Below are 21,491 nucleotides of genomic sequence, written 5' to 3'. Positions count from 1 at the left end.
ATGGCGCTGTCTGAATGTGCAGAGCACTTTGCATGCCTCTTTGAATGCTGTCCTTATGAAGACAACCCTGTCAGATGAGTTTTACCAGTCCCTTGTTGCAGCCCGGGTGGTTGAGGCTGAAAGGTGATGGCTCACCTGGGTTGAGACAAGATTCCTAGAGCACTGAAGGAAAAAGAAGCTATGGCCCAAGATCTGCTGGCATGCAGACATAGACCAATTGTGGGTGGCCAGAGGCAGCCCTGAGTGGCCCTGGAAGCCAAGCGTTCTCAGTTCCATATGTCTCCAGTAGCTGTTGGGAGGAAATGTCGGCCATTCCTGTACAAATTGACTAGCTTTCTTACTCAGCCACTGGGGTGGGGGTGGGGGGGGTGTTTGCTGTCTCTCTCCCTTTCTAGCATGTACTAAAGGCTACCAGCCCTGCATTCCCCTTCCAACAAAGAGAGGGTACAAGCAAGACATTCCAGAGCGCTTCAGCCACACACTCTTGAGATTCATAGATCACTGTGAATTTTTCAAACTCCCATGAACCCCACCCATTGGAGAGAATGCTGTCATTGCTTGCAGAAACTCCTACTGTCGGGCAGATCAGGCCAAGCCCCTTGATCTTACCCGTCATCTGCATATATGCTTTTGAGACATGTGACTTTGTTGTGCAAGTTCTGGAGGGGGGGTTATCCTAGGATAATTGGAGGGATCAGCAAGTTGTGCCCCCTAATTCTTCATTCCCTGCTAGCTTTAGAGTTTGGCCATGCAGGATATTTTGCTTCTACGGAGCTGCTTCTGCACTTCAGTCAACTTCCTGCTTAACTTTCTCATAACATGCAAAACTGACACCTCGTCTTAAACGTGTAAATTGCCTTGCCAGCAAAACATGCATCCCACTTGCAACAGCTCGAACATAATGAATCGAGGTGTCAAATGGTGTGAGGAAAAGGAATTAGTTAATTGCCTAAATGCCCAGGCTTGGTTGGTAAAAGGGAGGAATTGGAAACACGCAATTAGGAGGCACCCTGTGATGTCATAGTTTTTGCTGGGATGGTGGGGGGCAGGAAGGGCTGTGTAGGGAGAGAAAGTCATGGGTGACTGACGACTTCCCAAAGAAATTGGTATGGTTGCAGAGAGTGGCCTTGCAGGTTGCCAAATTCTTCTGGGCCTGGATTGTGCTGGCACAATGGACAGTGGGCCACCACAGTGGGCCACCAGATTGGCCCACAAACAGAGAGTGGCAGCTTTTGTGGATAATGTTGCATGATGTACTTCAGTATCTCAAAAAGAAAACTGAGGGCTTTGGCAATTTGCAAATATATTTAAATGTGGTTGAATCCAGTTTCTAAAGTAGATTTTTGACCCAACCCTATCCAGTTTTCCACGGCTGATGCAGCCATGTCAATGGGGCAGGTGCTGCATCGGGCAGTGGCTGTGGGGGTGAGTCGCAGGTGCCTCCTAAAGGTAAGGAGCATAGTTCCCTTTCCTTGGGGCTGCATTGGTGCTGGAAAATTGGATAGGATTGAGCTCTTTGTTTTGTCTTTTTTATTGGAGCTGGTTTGCAGCACAGGATTAAGTGAGTTTCGAAGGGCTCTGCATAACTGGCTGTTATGAGGCAGAGCCTTTGGCTGCCTGTGTGTCTCAGTGGGAGAATAGCATGTCCACCACCTTCTGCCCGCACACTGCAGTTTCCACCATGTGCTGTGCTCACTGGTTGGATTGAGAGGCAGGTGCCAAGGACAAAATAAGAGCCCACTTAGTCCAACTTTCTGTATCTCACGTTGGCCCACCAGATGCCTCAGGGAGCACTCAAGACAATAAGAGACCTGTATACTGTTGCCACTCCTTTGCACCCCACATTCAGAGAGAGACTCCCTCTAAAACCCTGAGGTTGCATGTAGTTTTCATGGCTTGTAACCGGTGTTGGACGTTTTCTCCATTCATCTGTCCAACTCCCTTTTAATGATATCTAGACCTTCAGATGCCATCACCACATGCTGTGGCAAGGAGTTCCACAGACAAAGGAAGCTGTGTCTGTTACGGGAGGGGTAGCCCACAGTCAGAGGCCGGGTACTGTGAAGCTTAAAGCACTTTTGGAATGCCTGTTCCTGCTTGTACGTGCTGATATTGAAAAGTCTTTTGACTGAGAGAATCGGCCCCATGTGGGCAGGCAACAGGGAGCCCGGCTCTGGCGTTGGTTGTAAACATTTCATTTAGCTCTGACAAAAAATAAAGCAGCTTGTGGATTGGCATGGAGAGCACAGAGCCTGACCACTCACCCTTCCCTTTCTCCTTCCTTCCTTGGTCAGCTTCTCTCCTCCTGGAGTGGCCTTCGCCCAGCCTTGGTGGCTTTATTTCACAGCTCCTTTGGAGCTTGTTAACAGGAAACTCTTTCCCTCCCCCCCCACCCCCTCCCCTGCAGTCTTTGTCTTGCTGATCTGGTCTTGCTGTGTTCCAGAGAGCCCACACCACCCACCCTGAGAAGGAACCTGTGGGGTTTTGTGCAGTGCCATTTATTTGGGGTGTGTTGTTTTCTTTCTGGACCCAGCATCAGTATTCTGCCAGAGTGTGCGCGCAAAACCCTCTGCCTGGGCTTCTCGTCCTCCCCTGTCAGGCAGATGTCCATTATAATGGAATGTGCAGTGGGGGCGGGAGGAGGATGACAAAGGCAGAGGAGCGCAGTGTGTGTGATGGCTGGGTTTGATGGGACCTCCTGCTGCTGCAGCTGCCAGTGCACCAGCCCCAGCACAGATTAATCTGTATTCGGCATGCCACTGCCAAAGTCAAGATCAATCTAATTAGGGCATTTTAAACATGGCCTGCATCCCAAGTCTTCTCCGTTCGCTTGTCTGAAGCTGGGGTGGGGGGACCAAGCTGATGAGCAGGATTCCTGCTACAGTGGCGAGAGCAGGCTGAGTGTTCCAGGTCGGGCAGAGCACTAGTGGCGGCTGCCTCTGCCTGGGCCGGGCTCAAGCACCTGTGCACGGCTCCTTATCTTCCAGATACAGATCTGTGCTTGCGCTGCGCAGCAGGGCAGGCCTGGTGTTGTCAGTGTAGTGCCAGACTTTGGCCAGGGAGGTCCAGCTTCAAATCTGTGTGCTTGCAGAGTGTGGATGCGCACCTCAAGGCTGCCTTCCAAGGGGAAGGGAGGACTCATTGCTCAGGGCAGAGCTCTTGCTGTGCGTGTGGACATTCCCAGGTCCCATCCTTGGAACGGTACAGTGCAGGGAATGAGAACTGCGCCTCCCTGAGGCTGTAGCGAGCCAGCAGCGGACAGAGTGGCCAGTGCTGCTTCCACGAATCCACATTCTGACTCTGTGTGTGAGAAGTTCTGCCTTTCAGTTGTCCTCTGGATCATTCCTGCCGTGGATTGTCCAAGTTCAGGCAGCAGAGTTGGGGGGCAAGGCATCCTTGGGGGCTGGCTTGCCATTCTGGAAGTCTTTTTTTGAGAGGGGGGTGGCAATTCGGTTTCAGCTTGGAGGCGCATCGCAGCCATGTTCGGAACTCAACTCTCCCCCAAGCTGGAACTATTGAGACAGTCGACTTTTTGTTGTGGTTCTGGATGCTGCCGTTTGAGTGTCTCCTTTGCAGAGTTGCAGGGGCTCAATTGCTGTTCCTGGAGTGTCTCTGGAGGCCTGTGAACGGGCCACGGAATGCTCAGACGCAGCCCCGCTGCTGAAAGGGGCATCAAAGGCAGTCGGCTGCAGGCAGCTGTTTGTGACATGCTCGGAGCCCTCACTGGCGCCTTCAGTGCCTCTTTGGTGCAGTTTTGTGCAGCTGCTTGGAGCATACACAGTTTGCTGGTGACCCACACTGGCCCCTGGAGTCCCACACATCAGTCCCTTGGGAGCAAAGCAGCAGGGACTCTGGATGGTCAACCTCCTTTTGCCTGTGGCTGGAATTGGAGACCTTTGCTTGGTCAGTGTTCAGCAAACCTGTCAGTCTTGGGGTGAGCTCCTTTCTCCCTCCGAGCACTTGCTCTGCAGCTGCCCTGCAGACTCTGCTCTGGATGGCGGTGGGGTGGGGGAAAACCGCAAGCAGGGCCACAAAATTTTGAAGCCAGGTCTTTGGCCATAGGCCAGGGGTCGGCAACCTGCGGCTCCAGAGCCGCAAGGGCTCTTTCAGCTGTCTGCTGCGGCTCCCCCCCACCAGCCGCCTGAAGTGGAACAGCCCAGAACTCCATTGCCTCCCGCTGCCTGAGGTGGGAATGGCATCCCATACTGGGGGGGGGGGCTTCCTCTCGTCCACCTGGCACAGTCTCAGCCAACCGGCAGCTCCTGCCAGGCAGGTGTTGCTCAGCCATGTGCCAGAGGGGCTGCGCTGAGGCTGAGAGACTCTGCCGCAGCGCCCCGTCACCGCTGTTCCCAAAGTGTGGCCATTTTGTGGAGGCAGAGCCTGGAAGAGGCAAGGCTGGTCGGAGACGCGCGGGGGAGGCAGCGCTGCTGAGGTGATGGGCAGGAAGGAGCGAGGTGAGCAGCCGTGGCCTCAGCACAGACTTTCCCTGAGCAGCTCCAACTCAGCACCAGGAGAGGCTTTTCCTCCACAGCAGAGGAGACATCCTGCGTGTCTACTCAGAAGTAAGCCCCATTACAGTGGATGAGGCTTACTCCCAGGAAAGGGTGCCTGGGATTGGAATCTGCTCCTGTGCGTGTCTACTCAGAAGTAAGCCCCATTAGAGTCGATGAGGCTTACTCCCAGGAAAGAGTGGCTGGGATTGCAGCCTTAGAGCCCACTTCAGTGGGTGGGGCTTTTAAAAAAAATATATTTTCTTTTTTGAGAAAATGAGCAGTGGCAAAGTCTTGCAGCCACCCCCTCACTGACAACAGTTCTTTACCCAGCATGTAATTAGTCTGTGGAACTCTTTACCACAGGAAGCAGTGATGACAACTTGCCTAGATGCCTTTAAGAAGGGATTGGACAAATTTCTAGAGGAAAAGTTCATTAAGGGTTACAAGTAATAGCGGGTAAAAGATGTTAATGTATGAGTTGTTTTTTTTTTAAACTAAAACCTCAATATTCAGGTTAAATTGCCGTGTTGGCACTTTGTGATAAATAAGTTGGTTTTGGGTTGCAGTTTGGGCACTTGGTCTCTAAAAGGTTAGCCATCACTGCATTATAGTTTTTTTTATACATAGCATAAAGGTAAAAAAAAAACTATATATGCAGTGTTATCTTCGTTTTAGACCTCAAAAGGGTTTTGTGGCTCCCAAGGTTTTCTTTTCTCCGGAAAACGGGTCCAAATGGCTCTTTGAGTGGTTAAGGTAGCCGACCCCTGCCATAGGCCATTCATCTTCCCTCATGAGGTCTCATCCCCGTATTATACCAAAGCGGCTTTCTAGGCTAGCAACGAATGTGTTCAAACACAAAGATCCACATTCTTTTTGACTCTGTTGTCATCCTTTGCAGGAGTAGCATTCAGTCTCGAGCCACGGACCTGTTGGTGATCTATTTTCCCTTCTCAGCCAGCAAAGAAAACTGCTGGGATCTGTAAGGTGTGGCTCAAACAGCCTTGCTGGGGCTCTGAAGTTCCCCCCCCCTTTGCAACCCTTCTTGTTAAATTGGAGGGGGCTGACTTGCTCCTGTGGATGCATGCCAGGGTTGCCTCATGCCAAGAACTCTGTTGCCGTCTCCCCAGCCCTTCCTCACCTCCATCTTGCTCTGTGGGAATGATAGAGTTGCTGAGCAGAGTCGGTGCCCAGATAACAGGTTTATCGCCTCTTCTCTTCCTGCCAGCCGTTCTCCCTGTCTCCTTGGTGCATGAAAAATTGACACCACCACGAGCTGGAATCTGTTGCAGTGGGAGCAACATTTATTAGCAGCTAATGGCACCTGTGTGCACATCCCACTCCTCTTGGTTGTTCTGGACTATCCAGGCACAGGGCTGACCCCTGCACTGCGTGTGGGGTGTCCATCGCTCGGAGTGGTGTATACCTGTTGCAGAGCACCTTCAGGCTTTCCAGAGAGCCCCTCACCAATGAACACATATTACTTGTTCTGTGTGCAGTTGATTGCAGCTCCTTATGGCCCCCGGGCTAAGGCAGAGCTGCGGAAACTCATGTTAATCTGTCTTGACAGCAACGAGGAGATGATCCCTCTCCTTTATATATTGCATTTTCCTCTCTGGAAAATAACAAATTTTGATACCCCTCTCCTCTAGCGAGGCAGTAGTGGCAGATTCCGCGGCCCCCTCTGCTTCATCAATCATAATCAGCTAGATTAGAGACAGGCAGCGTGCAGAAGTTGGAAGTGCGTTTGTGTCGGCAAACCAAAGCTGGTTTTAAACTGGGGAAGGAATCGCGTGTGTCTTTGCAAGTGAGAGTGGTGTGTTCCTCTCTGCTTTGGCTATCCTGCGTGCCTAAGATGTAGACCTGCTGTGCCACAAGAGGTCTTAATCCTGAGCACCCCAGCTGGCATGCCATTCATTGTAAAAGGGTTGTCAGTCTTACTCCACCACTGTGTGCAAGTCTGCTCTCTCTGTCCCACGTCTCCCAGATTTGAGTTGGCTGAGTCTGTTTCCAGCAACAAAAGGAGCAGAAGCCCTGAATGCAAGCACTGAAAGAAACCAGCAGTCTGCATAGTTCAGTGGACCCCGTATCATTGGGACTTATCATACTTGAGGGACCCCATATCATTGGGACAAAGTACCAGGTTAGATAAGACACAGCGAGTTAAGAATTTGGGGGGATTAGCAGCAGGATGAGGCAGCCTGTGCCCTTGGCGATTCCAGCTACTTTAACCTTTCTTCTATAAACCCGAAACACGCTTAGCTATGCAGTCAGAAAGCCAGTAGCAGCGTGAGGGCTATCTGGTGTATTGCTTTGAGTGTCATACATATAAAACTGTATGCATAAGTCATGGGCATAAGCCATGAGTGTGTCCTCAGTGCAAATAGCTCCAGGATCTCAGGGAATGGTTTTGCTCCCTTGAAGCCCTGGCAGCCAACCTGAGAAGCAGAGAAAGACCAAGAGGGATGACAGGGAGACTTCCAGGGGTGTGAGGGTCCCGCCCCACCCTCAGCTGGGCAGCTCCTCAGCTCCCAGATTCTGGAAAAGAGGGGAACCATCCCCTAGTGGTGACCCCTTCTTCAGGTGATGCACCTGTATCCAGGGTTGGGGGCCTCTCGTACTGGGTGATTCTTACTATCCCTCTCCTCCCATTTGAGCCTGTCCACTTACTGAACAGTCACTGGGTTCTCTGCTAAGGTTTGGCTGATTTGGCAGAGACATGTTGACACAGAGGTCCGTTTAACTGGCTCAGTCCTTAGCATCTTTTGCCTGCAAAGCTTGGACTTTACCCACTGAGCTTTGGGTATCAGCCCCCATCAAGAGTCAAGATCCAGGGCCTGGGGAAGCTGTTCAGCCATCCAAGTAGGCCAGAAGCAGGTACATAAACTAAACCAGGCAGGGGTCAAGCTTCAAGGGAGCAGGTGCTTCAGACCTGTCCTACTACCAAAATACTCAGGGTAAGGGGCAGACTCTGAGACCAGGGCTTTATGGAACCTGGTCAGCAAGAATTGGTCCTTGAGGTCAGCTGACTGGATGCTCAGCCAGGCTGGCACTGCAGGCTTGAAGCCTGCCAGGCTTTCCATGGACCCGTCAGAAGTGCCCAGGGCCTTGGCTGCTGGGGGCCCCAGTTCAAGACCCCTTGGACCTTACATCATCCTTCCCAGAAAGACTCAAAGCTGCATCCTCTGTGTCAGCCAAATGGTCCACCTGGCTCAGTGTTGTCAGTTGGGTGTTCTTGGGGGGGGGGGGTCAGAGTCTTTCGCTGGGGTGGAAGTGTGTATGCAGAAAACTGGGCATGCTGGGAAACAAAGCTGTTATGCCTTCAGGTGATGTAGCATCAACAGATCTCGAAATGTGTGTGGGTATTGCAGCCACAGATCTGAACCGATGCGTAGATAATAATTACTTAGACTAGCCATTTTCAACCACTGTGCCGTGGCACATTGAACTGCATATGGTCCGCAGGTGTGCCGTGGAAATTTGAGGAGGGGGGTGTGAGCCCCCTGCGAGCAGCATGGTGTGCTGTGTCAGTTGTCAAAAAACTGATGGCGTGTCTTGACAATTTTAGTACCTGATCTATGTACCGTGCGATGAAAAGGTTGAAGATCACTGGGTTAGACATTTGGTGGTGGAACATGTTTTCTGGCCCCACTGTTTGCTTGCAGGCTGCTTGGAGCTCTTCTGCAGGCACATGTCAATCGGAAGCTTGCAAGTCCTTGCAAAACACATATGGGGGATTATTTTCCTCTCTGCATGCTGTCTTGTGTGTGCAGGATTTGGGGACAAAAAATCAATTTCCTTCATAGTTTCAAGGGCCTGGGGACTTACAATTTTCAGAGATGAGAGTAGAAATATACCTATCTTTAAATTTTGCCTGGAATGACTTGGGTAGACCTTGTTCACAAAAACACCTCATTGTTGGATGTATGTGGTCCCAGGAAGGGATTTTAGACCAGGTTCAATTGACTCTCCAGGTATTTGCCCTCTTGCATGAGGGCGACTCTTTGGACATCTTTCTGCTGTGCTTCTCTTTTCTGCATTATGGCCTGGAACAGGGTAGCAGCAGGCAGTCTTGCCTTGGACAGAAAATTTGGAATAGAGCAGCAGTTCCCATTCTTCACCACGCCACAACCCACCTCATCCAACACAATGTTCCTGGTGGTGCCGAGGGAGGCCCCAGAGGCCTCTTTCGGGTCACTCTTCTGGGCTTTGTGGGTCTCAGAATGGCCCACGGAAGCCTCTGAAAACTACTTCCAAAACCCAGAAGTTGCTCTTGGAGGCTTCTACAACCATTCTGAGGCCCACAGAGTGGGTCACTGGCCCAGCACAACATGTAAGAGGTATTTGGGGCTTCCCCGTGCCTCCATTTTAGCTCCAATTTGTAACCGAACTGGGCAAGAATGGGTGGAAGGGACCAGGTTGCGACCTACCTGGTGTGGGCTCACAACCCACGCTTTGGGAAACCCTGGATAGTCATGATCCCTCTTGGAGTCTCCCCCCCATCCCTGTCTAGTGATCTTTGCCTCTAGCGATCATTGTAAGTCCTTACCACACACACATACCCCCGCGCTGTTGGAAGGATCAGCTGTCATAGCTGCACCCTGTTTGCTTTGAATATCTGTGCAACTGCTCTGACTCAGGCACTTTGAGACCTGTGCAGGGGGAAGGGTTTGGAGGAAAGAATGAGTGTGCAGCTTGTCTCCCTTGAGGAGACAGTGTGGGCACGAAAGCAGATGAGCAGCGGCCTGCTTCTGGAGCTCCTGCCCAGCCTGCCCTCCCTCTGCCGGGACCTCTGCTGCATTGAACTCGGCCCATCAGCAGAATCTGAGAGACTGCAGAGCAGGCTAAGGGGCTTGTTCTGTGTCCCGCTCTGGGTCTGGCACATGGGCCTTTCCATGGAAGATGCACAGCCTGGCCTCAGGACCCTCTCCCACTGTGGCAAAAGAACGCCCCGCAGCAGCGCACTGGATCACGGCTTATTCCTGTTGTGTCCCTATAAATGTCCCTTGCTCCATAGTTTTGGGATTGCCCAGGCTGACGGGGCAGCCTGTGAGTTGTTCCTCTTGCTGTAAACTGGGCAGGAGGAAGAGATGGTGCTGCTGTGTCATTGGCAAGGGTAGAGCAGGGAAGCTAAGGTAGCCATAGCTCCTGACCACATCCTTCTCTCGCCAGAACACGTCTGCTCCATCCTGGCCTCCCTCCTGAGGAACCTGAGGGGGCAGCAAAGGACGCGGCTGCTCAACAAGTTCACCGAGAACGACAGCGAGAAGGTGAGGCAGGTGCAGGGGAATGAGGCAGACTTGGTGGACAGAAGAGGGCTTCCTTGTTTTCCCTGATGTGGCCTCCATCGGGGAAGTCCAAGTGTCGTCTCCTCTACTAGGCAGAGATTCAGCTGAGCAAGCCACAGGGTTAGGGTGCCTCATGATTTAGACCTGTCTGTTCCCATCTCTGCGTACCGCTTGGCGGGGCCACCCCTGGTCGTCTTTCAAAAGTAGGAGCCTGTCGAGGGTCTGCAGAAGTTGCCAGGGAGTTCTTGGCCCTGCTGGAGCACAAGAAAGGAGCCTGGGAAGTGCAAGGCACACATCTCCAGATTGGGAACTGGCCATCCTTCCATGCAGCCTCGGTCAGAAGTCCTGCAGGCCCGCAGTGGGGCACACAAAGTGCTGCGGCATAAGACAGGCTGCTTGAAAGTGCCATGTGACTAGCAGGTGCCAGGCTGAGATGGGGAAAGAGCCACAAATCACTGGCCGGGCCGGCGACTGCAAGCTGGGCAACTTGCAGTCCTGTTGTTCCCACTGCAGAGGGGACAGCTTTGGTTTTAAAATACATTCTAAGAGCCAGCAATTCAATCTGTGATTAATGAATTAGATGATTAGTGTTTCAGTGCTCCTGAAAATATTTGCTCAAAAGAAGTGCCTGATTGAAAATCGATTAGCGTAACAGCACAAGCCCTGCCAGAGCAGAGCCAATGGAAGTGGCTGCCAGCCAGCGTTTGTGCAGTGGGACTGCAGTGGGCCCCAAGAGGCTTCTGCTGGGCTTATTCTGCAAAGAACAACAATCAATGTGCTCTTAAAATTCTGCTGTGGATCCCACTTTTTAAAGTTTCCCCCCCTGAAATTTGTGAAAGGAGGCTACGGGCCTTTTCCTATCCAACCTACCAGAGCTAATGCAGCTGCAACGCAGCCCCAAGGTAAGTGAATAAATGTTCCCTTACCTTGAGGAGGCCTCCATGACTGCTCCCCAGTGCAGGATGCAGCACGCACCCCCTTGGCACAGCTGGATAGGATTGGGCCCCAGATCTGCCACAGTAACCAAATACAGAGCCTTCCCCTTCAGAGAGGTGCACATCTGAATGCCAGTCACTGGAGGGCAAGCAACGAGCTCTGGAGAGTTCGTATCCCAGGAGAAGGAACTGTCACTGTTCTGGCAAGATGATGGCGTGATGAAAAGCATCCGGGCAGGGCTGCTCAGAGAAGCAGGTGTCGGGGAGCACGTGTTAGAGGGTAGGAGAGAGCACTGTGCTGGTGGAAGGAGAGCAGAAGGCAGCTGAAGGCTACTGGTCCTCCAGGGTGCTCCTGCCACAAATCTTGTGAGGACAGAATCAACAGAGTCTTGTGGTCTCAAGGACCTCCTGCCAGATGCAGGCATGCCTTCCCGTGACTTAACCTGAAATCCTGCCTGTCTTCCAAGGCCTGGCCTTGTCGGGGCAGAGACTGCCATATGGCAAAGGCAGGCCTCTCCTGCTCAGCCAGCCTCTTTTTCCTTTCCCTTGCTAGGTAGACAGACTGATGGAGCTGTACTTCAAGTACCTGGACGCCATGCAGGCTGCTGACAAGAAGATTGAAGGCGAAAAGCATGTAGGTGTCACCCCCTGCCCACCACCTCCTTCTGTGATTCTGCCTCCCACCCTCACCTTTTTGCTGGGCCTCTCGTGGGGAGGGGGCTTGGGCTTGCACACATGTGGCAAAGGCCTGGCCCACTTGCCGACCCCCTGCCATTTCCCTTGTAAGTGGCAGAGAATGCTCTCCTTGCTAGACTGTCTGCTGTCCAGTTTAAAGGACTGAGCATGTCTGCATTCTCTGCCGACGGCAATGTTGGTGAATGATCTTTGGGTGACTTCATGGCATTGAAATGAATGGAGCAGCCCCAATTCACAGTGGGGTTTGTCAGACTTGGGGGAGGTAGTCAAACATTAGTGCAGTGAACCATTGAGGGGGCCACAAAAGCAGTGTTTGGGAGTTCCTGCGGTCCTGCCTTAAGCCAAGAAAATGGTGTAGGCGGAGAGGGGTTGGTGTTCGCCATCAAATCTTGGCAAAGGGGTTTGCATGGAAAATGCCTCGTCCTCCTCCTGACTTTTTCTTCCCTTCTGCAGGGAGAATGTGGCAAACCCCCTTGCCTCTTAACTCCCTCAGAAATGAGATGTAATTATAGAGCCTCAGCAGTGATCTTTGCAAAAGGGAGGCAAGAGCAGGAGATGGCTTAATGCATTTTGTTCTTAGTTCTGTGAGAAAATTATGCTCAGCAGGTTTATTCAATAAAATGTTCTCACCGGATATTTTGCACCATAACGACTTACAAATGAGATGCTAATTATGCCACAGTTAAGTCATTCCATCCTTGTAAAGGAGAAATGGGACTCTTGGAAGTGAAGCCGCGTCCATAGCTTTTGATGGCTTAAATGGAGATTTGCATTAACCAGGTATTTAAGTGCGGCCATAAATAGCTTGAGTGGCACAAAGGTGGGAGGTTACGGCAAGGGTTAATGTGGAGCCCAGGCCAGGGGACATTATCTGCTGCAGGGCACTGAGACTTTTCAGGCTGGTGGAACTGTCTTCAGCTGCTGGAGCTCCTGGGCTTGTGCCTCGGACTTCCTCAGGGCTGAGCCCACAAGTGAAAGTGAACGCTGGGACTGGCAGTCAGCACAGCCCTGAACCTACCAGCCCTTTTTCCCCAAGGGGAGCAAAAGAGTCTTCAGTGCCCACTTCTTTTCGTTGCACCCCTTAGCAAAGGGTTGATCGCACAAAAAGTGTGCAGTCCAGCAGCTGGGATGCAGATGGAGATGTGGAACACAGTACCCTCTCAGCAGCAAGTCAAGATTTGCTCGGGCCCATCTCTCCGGACGCATACAGATGCAGTATCCCATGCCAGATCCACCTAGGCAGGTCACACTCCATGCGTGGAAGGGGATGCGCAGAGCCAGTGCTCCTGTGAGACTCTGGCAAATCTAGCAGGGAGAGGAGAAAAGCCCTTCGCAGTGCTCTGTAGGGAGTCTTTCTTGCATGCATGTGTTTTGAGAAAAATGTTCTCGGAACTTGAACACACCACACCTGACACCCAGTCTCTGGTTGTAGCAGGCCTGGTGCTCTGAAGTTGGAGGAGGAGGAAGGGACAGGAGGTCTCTCCCCTTATGGTGGCAGCAGCAGTCTCCACTTGCATGGCTCAGAGAGCCACCGCTTGTCCTCCCCTCCGTGTCAGTCCAGCCTCATTAGTGTGAGAGGAGCTTGTTTTTAGATTTGCAGAAGCCCATCTTATTGCTGTCTTCTCGCATCAGCATGGGGCATCTTGCAGCAGATAAGGAATGGCACCTGAGCTCTCCTTTGGAGGCTGGCATCTTGACGGCTGAGGGGGAGAGGGGGGGTGGCTGTTCACTATTTGTGCTGGAAACAGATTAACCCATTTTTGTCCGGCCCACAGGTGCACACGTTTGGTCCCTGTTGCGTATTTGCCACGTTGGGCAGAAATGGCTTAACACTTAGAAGTGGGGGGGGGGGCATACAGCTGCTGGTGACAAAACTAAAAATGCCACTGTGGCATAGCACCCTCTGGCTTTCCTGCACCCCCAGACAGTAGCTTTTGCTAATTTCCTAGCTCTTGTGGTGCTTGCGGTGCTCTCAGTACTGCAGAGGAGTCTCCCGCTTTGCATGGGAAAAGAGGCTCCCTGTTTACTGCCTGGGCAATCAGCAGCTCCTGCCTCCCAAATCAGTTCGTTATCTGGGATTGCAGGTATTGGGCGCCTGGCTTCTCGGGTGTCAGCTGGAGCTGGCAGGGCTGATGGCTCTGGAAAACCTGCCACTGGATTTAAAAATTCAAGAGCTGTCAAGGCAGATGGGCAGAAAGCTCGACTCACTGGAGAGCTCCCACCCTGGCTTGTCAATGTCAGTGGAAATTTCTGCTGTCCTGGGGGGAGTTTGATGGCCTCCAAGATGCCGATAGGCAGAGCTGTTTGTTTCTGATGAGTAAGAGAGGACTGCAGCCTAAGTTGAACACAATGAGCTTACTTCTTAGTTAAAGAACACCATTTTCGAAGATCTCTACTAGTGGACTTTCTGAGAGGCAGCAACTGTGGGGCAGCCAGCAGTTGATTGCAGGATCCAGACCATTACGGAGTGGAATTCTAGGCTGGATCAGGGGAAGAGTCAGAGGCAGGTTCCAAAGTCTTGAGTGAAGAAGGATCAGTGGGGAAGTCAGGGGTGGAGTGGACCAGACCAATCCCTGCTGCATCACTTTCACCCCTGGTCTCAGTGGCAGGAGGGCCCAGCCAGCCGTAGGACAGAGCAATCCACTGGTTTGCTACCTGGCTGGAAGTGCAAAAGAGGGCGGGCCACAGGAGCAGGCTGGCTGGATTGTGTCCAGCTTAGTGGCTCACTAGTCCTGTGAGCCTGTTGCTTCAGGGTCTGAGGAAGATGATACTGGCACTGGAGAAGTGGTGCTGGCCGTGGGGTGGGGGGATATGCACATGGCCAAGAGGGGGCTGCTTTGGGGAGCCAGCTGGTACCCCAACTCAGCGGCTCAGCTTGGCTCCTTGCTTTACAAGCAGAGTGTTGGAGTTGGCAAGTGCTGTGGATTAAGGTGGTCTCTGAGTCTTGCGCCTCTCGTGGGCTGGGCGCTGGCAGGAGGAGTTGAGCAGCTGATCTCAGTTGGGGCACTGCTGCCTTGCTGCCATGCTTTGTCTGCAGCGTACACGCACACTTCAGAGGAGGCTCTCCTTACTGAGCGCTGCAGGGCTGTCCTGTGTGTTCTCGTGCTGGCAGTGGCTCTAATGAGGAAATATTGCTCCAGCAGAGTGTGCCCACCTGCCAGGCCATGGTGTAATAAATCAGGCGAGAGGCAGGGAGCTCGGAGGTTGGCAAAACAACATTCCAGTGTGAGGATCGCAAAAGGTCAACTGAGGCATGAGTTACTGCTGGCAGGGGGCCAGGCAGCGGAGGGCAGGCAGGCAGCTTACCGGGGGAATCTGCAAGGACTCTGGCCTGTGGCACAAGTGCTGCAGGAAACTGGCACGGTCTCCCTTGCAGATTTCAAAGGGGAGACAGTGTGCCATAGCAGCTGGTGTCCTGAACTGGGCCTGGGGAGACTGGGCTGCAGCTCTTGCTTTCCAGCCTTCCAGCATCTCCTTCAGCATTTCCTGCCCCCTCCGGAATCAACTCCATTTTCCAGTTTCAGGCCTGACCTGGCCAGCCTCCTTCTGCAGGCGTTTGTGATCCTGCCCTGCATCCGAGTGGGAATTCTCTTGCTTTGCCTTTCTGAAGTGCAGTCAGCCTCCGTGATCCCCCCTCCCCCCCAGTGCAAGCCCATCTCTTGATCCCGCAGAGACTTGCAAAGGGAGCACTTCCTGAGTTGCTGGACATCCTCCTGCAAGGAGGCCTTGCCCCTTCCCTTCTTTGTCAGGAGGCTGTTGTGGTCTGTTCTTCATTTTGTAAATGTGCTGCAAATTCTCCCTCACAAATGCTCCACCTATGGGCTGCCCAAAAACCAAGATGGTGCAAAGGCACAAATACAACATGAAATTGAATTACTCCACCCCCCCCCCAAAAAAAAAGTAGTACAGTGGGGGTGTTTTCTGTGTCTTCTGTCAAATCTTTTATAGTGGAACTCGGTTTTAGCTCAACCACTGCTGGGATGATGTAGCAGAGAGCTGAGTTGGCCACTCCTGATTGCACACCCTCCCTCTCCCCTGCTTCAGGGGAGACGGTCGCTGTGATAGCAAACCACAAGGCCCAACTGCCAGTGGGCACTTTGCACTGAGGGTCCCTATTCCCCCAAGCGATGCACTCCCTCTGACAGCCTTGTTTCCACTTCCGCCAGGACATGGTGCGTCGTGGAGAGATCATCGATGACGACATGGAAGACGAGTTCTTCCTCCGCCGCCTGGATGCTGGTCTTTTTGTCCTGCAGCTCATCTGCTACGTTATGGCGGAAATCTGCAACGCTAGCATCCCCCAGGTAAGAGCAGCTCACCAGCTCCACTCAGCCTCAGTGCCAGGGGTTCCTTCAACCGGTTCCCAGCTCTGCTTCTGCCACACTCTTCGGGAAGAATCTCAGTCTGTGATTGTAAATTCAGCATGTGAGTGTTGCTTGGGATGCATATTTACGTTCCAACATTTTGAGAGAGAACATGGAGTCTTAGAGTGCACAGGGTTGGGGGGTGGGAGGCTGCTGGAAGGGATACTGGCTGAGCTCAGACAGCCCTGAGCAAAACTCCACTCTGCCCCAATGGTGATGATGGCTTGGCTTATGGCAGAGTTGGTGGCAGGGCGGAGGCGTGGGCAGCCATTGCCTTCTATGTGTGGGTGAATCCTGCCACTTGCAGTAACCTCCACACCCAGCACACAGACAGGCTGCTTGTTCCTCATACCACCCCCCCCAATAGGTTCATGTGACATTCTGACTTGCATTCTGACTTGCAGGAGACCCTGGTGCTCTCCAGGACACATACGCCTGCATTTGCTTCAGGCTTCCGCCAGGGTGTGCTTGAAGAGCAGCCAGATCACCACAGTGTTTTCACGATTGCTGACAGCAGCCTCCCTTCAGCTGCTCACTAAAAACACACACCTCTTCTTGCAGAGGGCTGGTGTGAATCTCCTTTCTTTCAGGTACTTTGAGTCAAGTCTTCTTGAGCCCCTTTGGGGCCTGGGGAGTAGAGTGCCCTCTCAGGATCAAAGTACTGTTTCCCCAGTTCAACCAACTGTGTCCTCAGACAGTGCTGAGCAACTGGAGATCCCATCCAGGCTTTTTTTTGTGGGTTCCCACTAGAACAACAAAAATCCTTTGCCTTATTTTTCTGGCCAGATACGTCAGAGAGTCCATCAAATCCTGAACATGCGGGGAAGCTCCATTAAAATAGTTCGGCACATCATCAAAGGTGAGTCTGCTCTGAGGCCCTGCCTCACTCGGGCTCCTATTCAGCCAAAAGTGACCAAAGCAATGGTGCCTGCAGCCTCCAAGCTGGGAGGGGGCCCAGCCTGCCTCCCATTCATTCAGCAGCTTGGAGCTCGGGGGACGGCCCTTGTGATCTCTCCTGTTGGGCTGTGGATGGAATGTAAGAAGTGCCTGTGGCGGCACCTGGGCAGGGCCCCCTACTGCCTGACTTTCTGCCTTGTGGGATCTGTGCTTCATGTCGGCTCAAGAGCAGTTGTGGTGCTTGGGGAGCACTGGATGGTCTTTGAAGTGGGCTGCTCAGGTTGCGGTTTGAGCTGTTGAGGCTCTGTGGGCCCAGGACATCAGCAGGAAGCCGTCACTTCTCTCCTCTTTGATCTCGCAGGGCTGGCACCCCAAAGCAACCCTGGAACTGCTGGTGTGCATTGGCCGCCACTTTCCTTTTCAGGCAGCAGCGCCCTTTTCCCTGACTCCCTCCTGCTTTTTTGCATGCTAATTGGAAGCCTGTTTTTTAGTTTGATTTTTATGGCCTACATATTTTCCTTGTTTCTCTGGCAGCCTGACAGCTGATGAGTCCCTTGGGAGGGCCAAGAATGGCTTCAGCTGCAAAGCAGGGAATTGGGCTCTCCATTTATTTTAAGTGGGGGGGGGGCCACGAGCAGGAATGACTGGCAGCCTCATTAGAGCTCCTCTCTGCCAGCTGGCCCCTGGGGAGGGGCTTTGGAGGGGGGCGGCCTCTGGGGAGAGGTGATGGGGTTGTCTTGGAGAGAATGTGCAGGGTGCCAGTCCACTGTCTTGCCCACAGGGGTCACAGAGAAAGGGCTTTTGGTTCCCTGAGTTTTGTTTTCTTACTTGCCTGCTGGAGTTGCTGTCACAACTCGAGGCAGTGTTGGAAAAATTAAGGTGATGTCTTTGGAGGAAGTGGTTGCTGATGGGGGGAGGTGGGCGACTTCACACTACCCAGGGGCAACAACTAGGGTCAAGCATCCTTTGTTTTTTCTTCTTTGGGTCAGCTTTGCTTGAGCCTCCAGGCATGTGCCATGAGATGAGCTCCTCTGTGTAGTCAGGTGGGGAGTGCCCCCCCCCCACTTCTGCTGGCCAGTGGAGCCAGTGCCTGGAACGTCCAGCTGCATGGGAGGATCTGAGTGCTTCCCCAGCCCTCTCTGAATTTCTTCTGCTAGGCAAAGATCCTTCCTTTGAAGCCTGGCAGTTCTGTCTACCAGAGAACCCTGATGTGGAAGGGAAGTGGCTGAGGGGGGCTTTCCCAGGACTGAGAGGCACAATGGCAAAAGATGCTCTTTCCCTCTCCCATCCAGCAGGCAGTGGGGAGCCCAGTCATCTTCCTCAAGAGTAACATGTCCTGGGCAGGGGGAGACGGAGGCCAGGCAGAGAGAGGCTTGTAGAAAGCTCCAGAGCCCTTCTCTTTCGGATGACAGGGAGCACCCTGGCTGCAATTCCTTGGCTCCCCAGCCAGCCTTTGCATCTCATTCTGGACAGGGGGGGGGCATCAACATTGCACATAAAGACCAGAAGTGTTAAGCCCACCCACCCTAGCGCACAACTGTTCTGCCAGGTGTGGGTGGAGGGCAAGGGAAGCACAACCTGGGCACCTCAGGTCCTCTGCAAGAGAGTTGGAGACATTCTTGGTGAGGAGCAGGCTTTCCATGTCTCTACGCCACCCCCTCGTTCCGTGGCAGTGTGTCCTTGGATCTCAGCAAAAGAGGAGGGGTACTGTCCTTCTCTGGGGGTTCCCAGTGGCAGCTGGTGAGTCACTCTGGTGAGCCTCCTTTGACCTGACCCAGCCAGTGTTTCTTATGTTCGAACTGCAGACCCTTCCGAGATCCAGTGGCGTCACTAGGATTCGCGTCACCCGGTGCGGGAGGCCTATGTGTCACCCCATGTAGTGGGTGGGGCAACGCCCCAGATGGATGTGGTGATGTACCATCTCCCCGCCCCCACCAGTTTTTTGGCTGTACCTTTTGTTATAACACAGATATTTCAGTGTGGTTTGTTTCATTGCATTCTGCATGAAAGTACGCATTGATTGATATACAAAGACCCACCTGGCTTCACAAGTGCAAAGTAGAAAACTTTCCCCTTACCATTCAAGCCTCTTTTTTGTTCTTTTGGGGGGGGGGAGGCTGCCTTCTGGAGCAGCTCCTTCTGATGTCCTCACATTACCCTTTGCCTGGTCTGATCACCAGCCAAGGCAGGTCTGCCTACTGTGAACTGTAACTGCCTACTGTACAGTACTGCCAACTGTAAACGCGACTGTGAGGCTGCTTTGCTTTCCATAAGACTCCATAGACTGGGAGGGAAGCAGCTGGGAGGGAGGAACCTCCTTCTCCGGTGTTTTTGGGGGCTGCACTCTTTGGATGAGGACCATTCTGATGTCCTTGGAGCCTCTCAGCCTGCCTCAACTAAGGCAAGTCTGCCTCCTCGCGAGTAAACATGGCCACGTGGCAGGCTCAGACTCGTAGCTGGGAGGGGGGAGCTTCCCAGGTGTTTTTTGGGGGCTGCATTCATTGGATCAGGACCATTCTGGTGTCGTTGGATTCCTCTCAGCCTGTCCTTTCCAACAGACTATGGCAAGTACGCCTACTCACGAGTAAACACGCGATACAGCTTGGTTTCACTTTCCATAGGGCTCCATGCATTTTTTCCTTCCGGGTTTTTGGCCATAATGTTTGAAGGAAAGGAGCTATTTCAATTCCGTTTTTTGCACTGCACTCCGCTGGCCATTCCACACCCAATGGCATATGGCACGACATGGTAGCTCTTAACCCCATGATGTTAGCATGTCCTCCGCCAGGACGTGTCACCCCCTCAGCACGTCACCTGGTGCAGCCCGCACCCCCATAGCGATGCCAGTGCAGAGATCTGCAGAACAATTTGCTCCCTGTCTGCTCCTTCCCCCTGCTTCCCCCTCCCCAACATCCCTGCCCTGCCTGGGGTAGCAAGTGGAGTCCTAAAGGGCTCAGCTCCCATCGCAGCTTCCTGCATGTTTCAGGGCTCTCCTTCCCCAGAAGCCTGGCAGCAGTGAGCTTGTTCCATGCTTTGTTTGTGTGTGTCGTGGTTGTGAGGGAGCAGCCTTCCTCCAGCCTTCCCGTTGCACTCCTCGTGTTGAGGCATCTGATGAGCCTCTTGGACACACAGCAGCACTGGGGCCCATAAATATTCATGTGAGCTCCTAGCTGCACGGTCTGCCCAGGCGGTGTTTGTTTTGAAGAGATGGCTGCACTGCAAGGCGCCTTCCACTCCGTTTCCTGTGTCAGACAGGAATTGTTGCCAGTCCCCAATCTGTACTCTAGCCTGTTTTTGAAGCCAGACATGTAGTCCTGCAGATGTGGGCAGCAGAGCCAATGGGGCTTCATGGTGCTGCTAAGATAGAGAGAGCCTCCTATGAGCACCAGCTCTGGTGGCAGTACAAACAGCCCAGGAGAGGGAAATTGGTTTGGGAGGCCTACTGGGGCCAAATTGTGGGTCACCATCAGAGCAGAGTCCTGACCTGGCAGGAGCAGTAAGTATCTGGTGTGATCCTGCAAGTGATGGCCTTGTTTGTCGGCAGAATGTGATGGTTCTGACTGACCTGCCAGGCTTTTGATCAGGAAGAGTTCTGTTTCCCACCTGCTCTGCAGATCACAGTGGTCAGTGACCCTGCAGGATCATGGCCTTCTCTTCTGCTGTCCACCTCGATGCTCCTGCTGGGACAGTCTGTAGCTCTTTGCTTTGCAGTGCTCCCCCCTTTTTATCTCTGCTTGTGGCATTCATGGATGGTATAGATCGGTTGATGGCTGGAGGGAGAGATGGGGCACTAGCATTTAAGGATTTAGGTTTTGAGCTGGGAGACCTGGGCTTGCACGTTTCTGCCAGATTCACTTGGTGACCTTATCAACCTCAGACTTCCCTCTGTGAAGCTGGAGTATAGTGGTGCCTCCCTCACACAGGCTGTAAATTATTTTTCAGATTAAAAACGCCATTGGACAGATTGGCGGCAGCAGCAGAAAGCAAGCTGCCCCCCCCAGCTTCTTCCTTCCTGACCCCACCTTAAAAGAAGGAAGGCAGTTGTGGTGCCAACCGAATCTTTAGGCTTCTTGCTAAAGGCCTCTTACTGTCTCTTGGCAGAGTATGCAGAAAACATCGGGGAGGGAAAGAACTCTGAGTTCCGGGAGAGTGAGCAGAAGCGGATCGTGGAGCTGCTGGAGAACTTCTGAGGCTGCTGCGCTTGGCCATAAGGCTGCACCCGGGGCCCGTCTCCAACCCCTGGAACTACGACTTTGCCACAGAAGAGACTGTTGATAAAAATGGCACCCCCACAGCCGTTTTAATATTAAAGGTTCCCCCCCCTTTAATTAAAGAAATGTTTCTCCATTGATTCTCTGTTATGAAAGCAGTCAGTATTCTGCAGATTGGGGGTGAAGGGAGGAGGTCCATCCTGGTCACTCCCCACCTTGAGCCTTTGAGCCACCAGATGCTCTGCCCTGGTGGCTTTTGCAGCCCTGCTATGGAACCTCAGAATGTATCCTCCCCCCTTCTGGGTAGCTCTGATGGTACCACTGTTAGTTATGCTGAGACAAAGAATCCCTGCCTGGGTTTTGTTTTGTTTTTTACCCTGGAGGCTGCAGGCAGTTCCTGAGCCTGGCAGGAGTGAAGGGGCAGCAGTGCAAAAGAGAGTCATTTTTTTGAAGCCCCGAGAAAGCAATGCTGGAGTGTAAATTCAGAACCCCTGGTATTCAGGGGTATTCAGGGGTAAACTCAGAACCCCTGGAGTGTAAATTCAGAACCCCTGAGGCAAAGTCTGTTGCCTCAGCATCTTAGGGGGACAAAATGACTGCAGAGGGACAT

At 52.8% G+C, this 21,491-nt stretch overlaps 1 protein-coding gene across 1 annotated transcript in view; it reads left to right on the top strand.

Annotated features, from left to right (window-relative positions):
- CTNNBL1 (catenin beta like 1) overlaps positions 1 to 21,021 on the top strand; it is a 122,733-nt gene extending 101,712 nt beyond the window's left edge. Inside the window, exons 12-16 of the mRNA XM_066624139.1 lie at positions 9,663 to 9,760; positions 11,267 to 11,347; positions 15,576 to 15,713; positions 16,560 to 16,632; positions 20,772 to 21,021. Coding sequence (XP_066480236.1) covers positions 9,663 to 9,760; positions 11,267 to 11,347; positions 15,576 to 15,713; positions 16,560 to 16,632; positions 20,772 to 20,860 — 479 coding nt within the window. The 3' untranslated portion in view covers positions 20,861 to 21,021. The remainder of the gene's footprint in view (positions 1 to 9,662; positions 9,761 to 11,266; positions 11,348 to 15,575; positions 15,714 to 16,559; positions 16,633 to 20,771) is intronic.
- The last annotated feature ends 470 nt before the right edge of the window (positions 21,022 to 21,491 follow it).

Source organism: Tiliqua scincoides, chromosome 4 (assembly GCF_035046505.1).
Source record: "Tiliqua scincoides isolate rTilSci1 chromosome 4, rTilSci1.hap2, whole genome shotgun sequence".
NCBI classification, from domain to species: Eukaryota; Metazoa; Chordata; class Lepidosauria; order Squamata; family Scincidae; genus Tiliqua; species Tiliqua scincoides.
The sequence above is the reverse complement of the archived record's forward strand: the minus strand, read 5'-3'. Positions and strand labels throughout refer to the sequence as shown.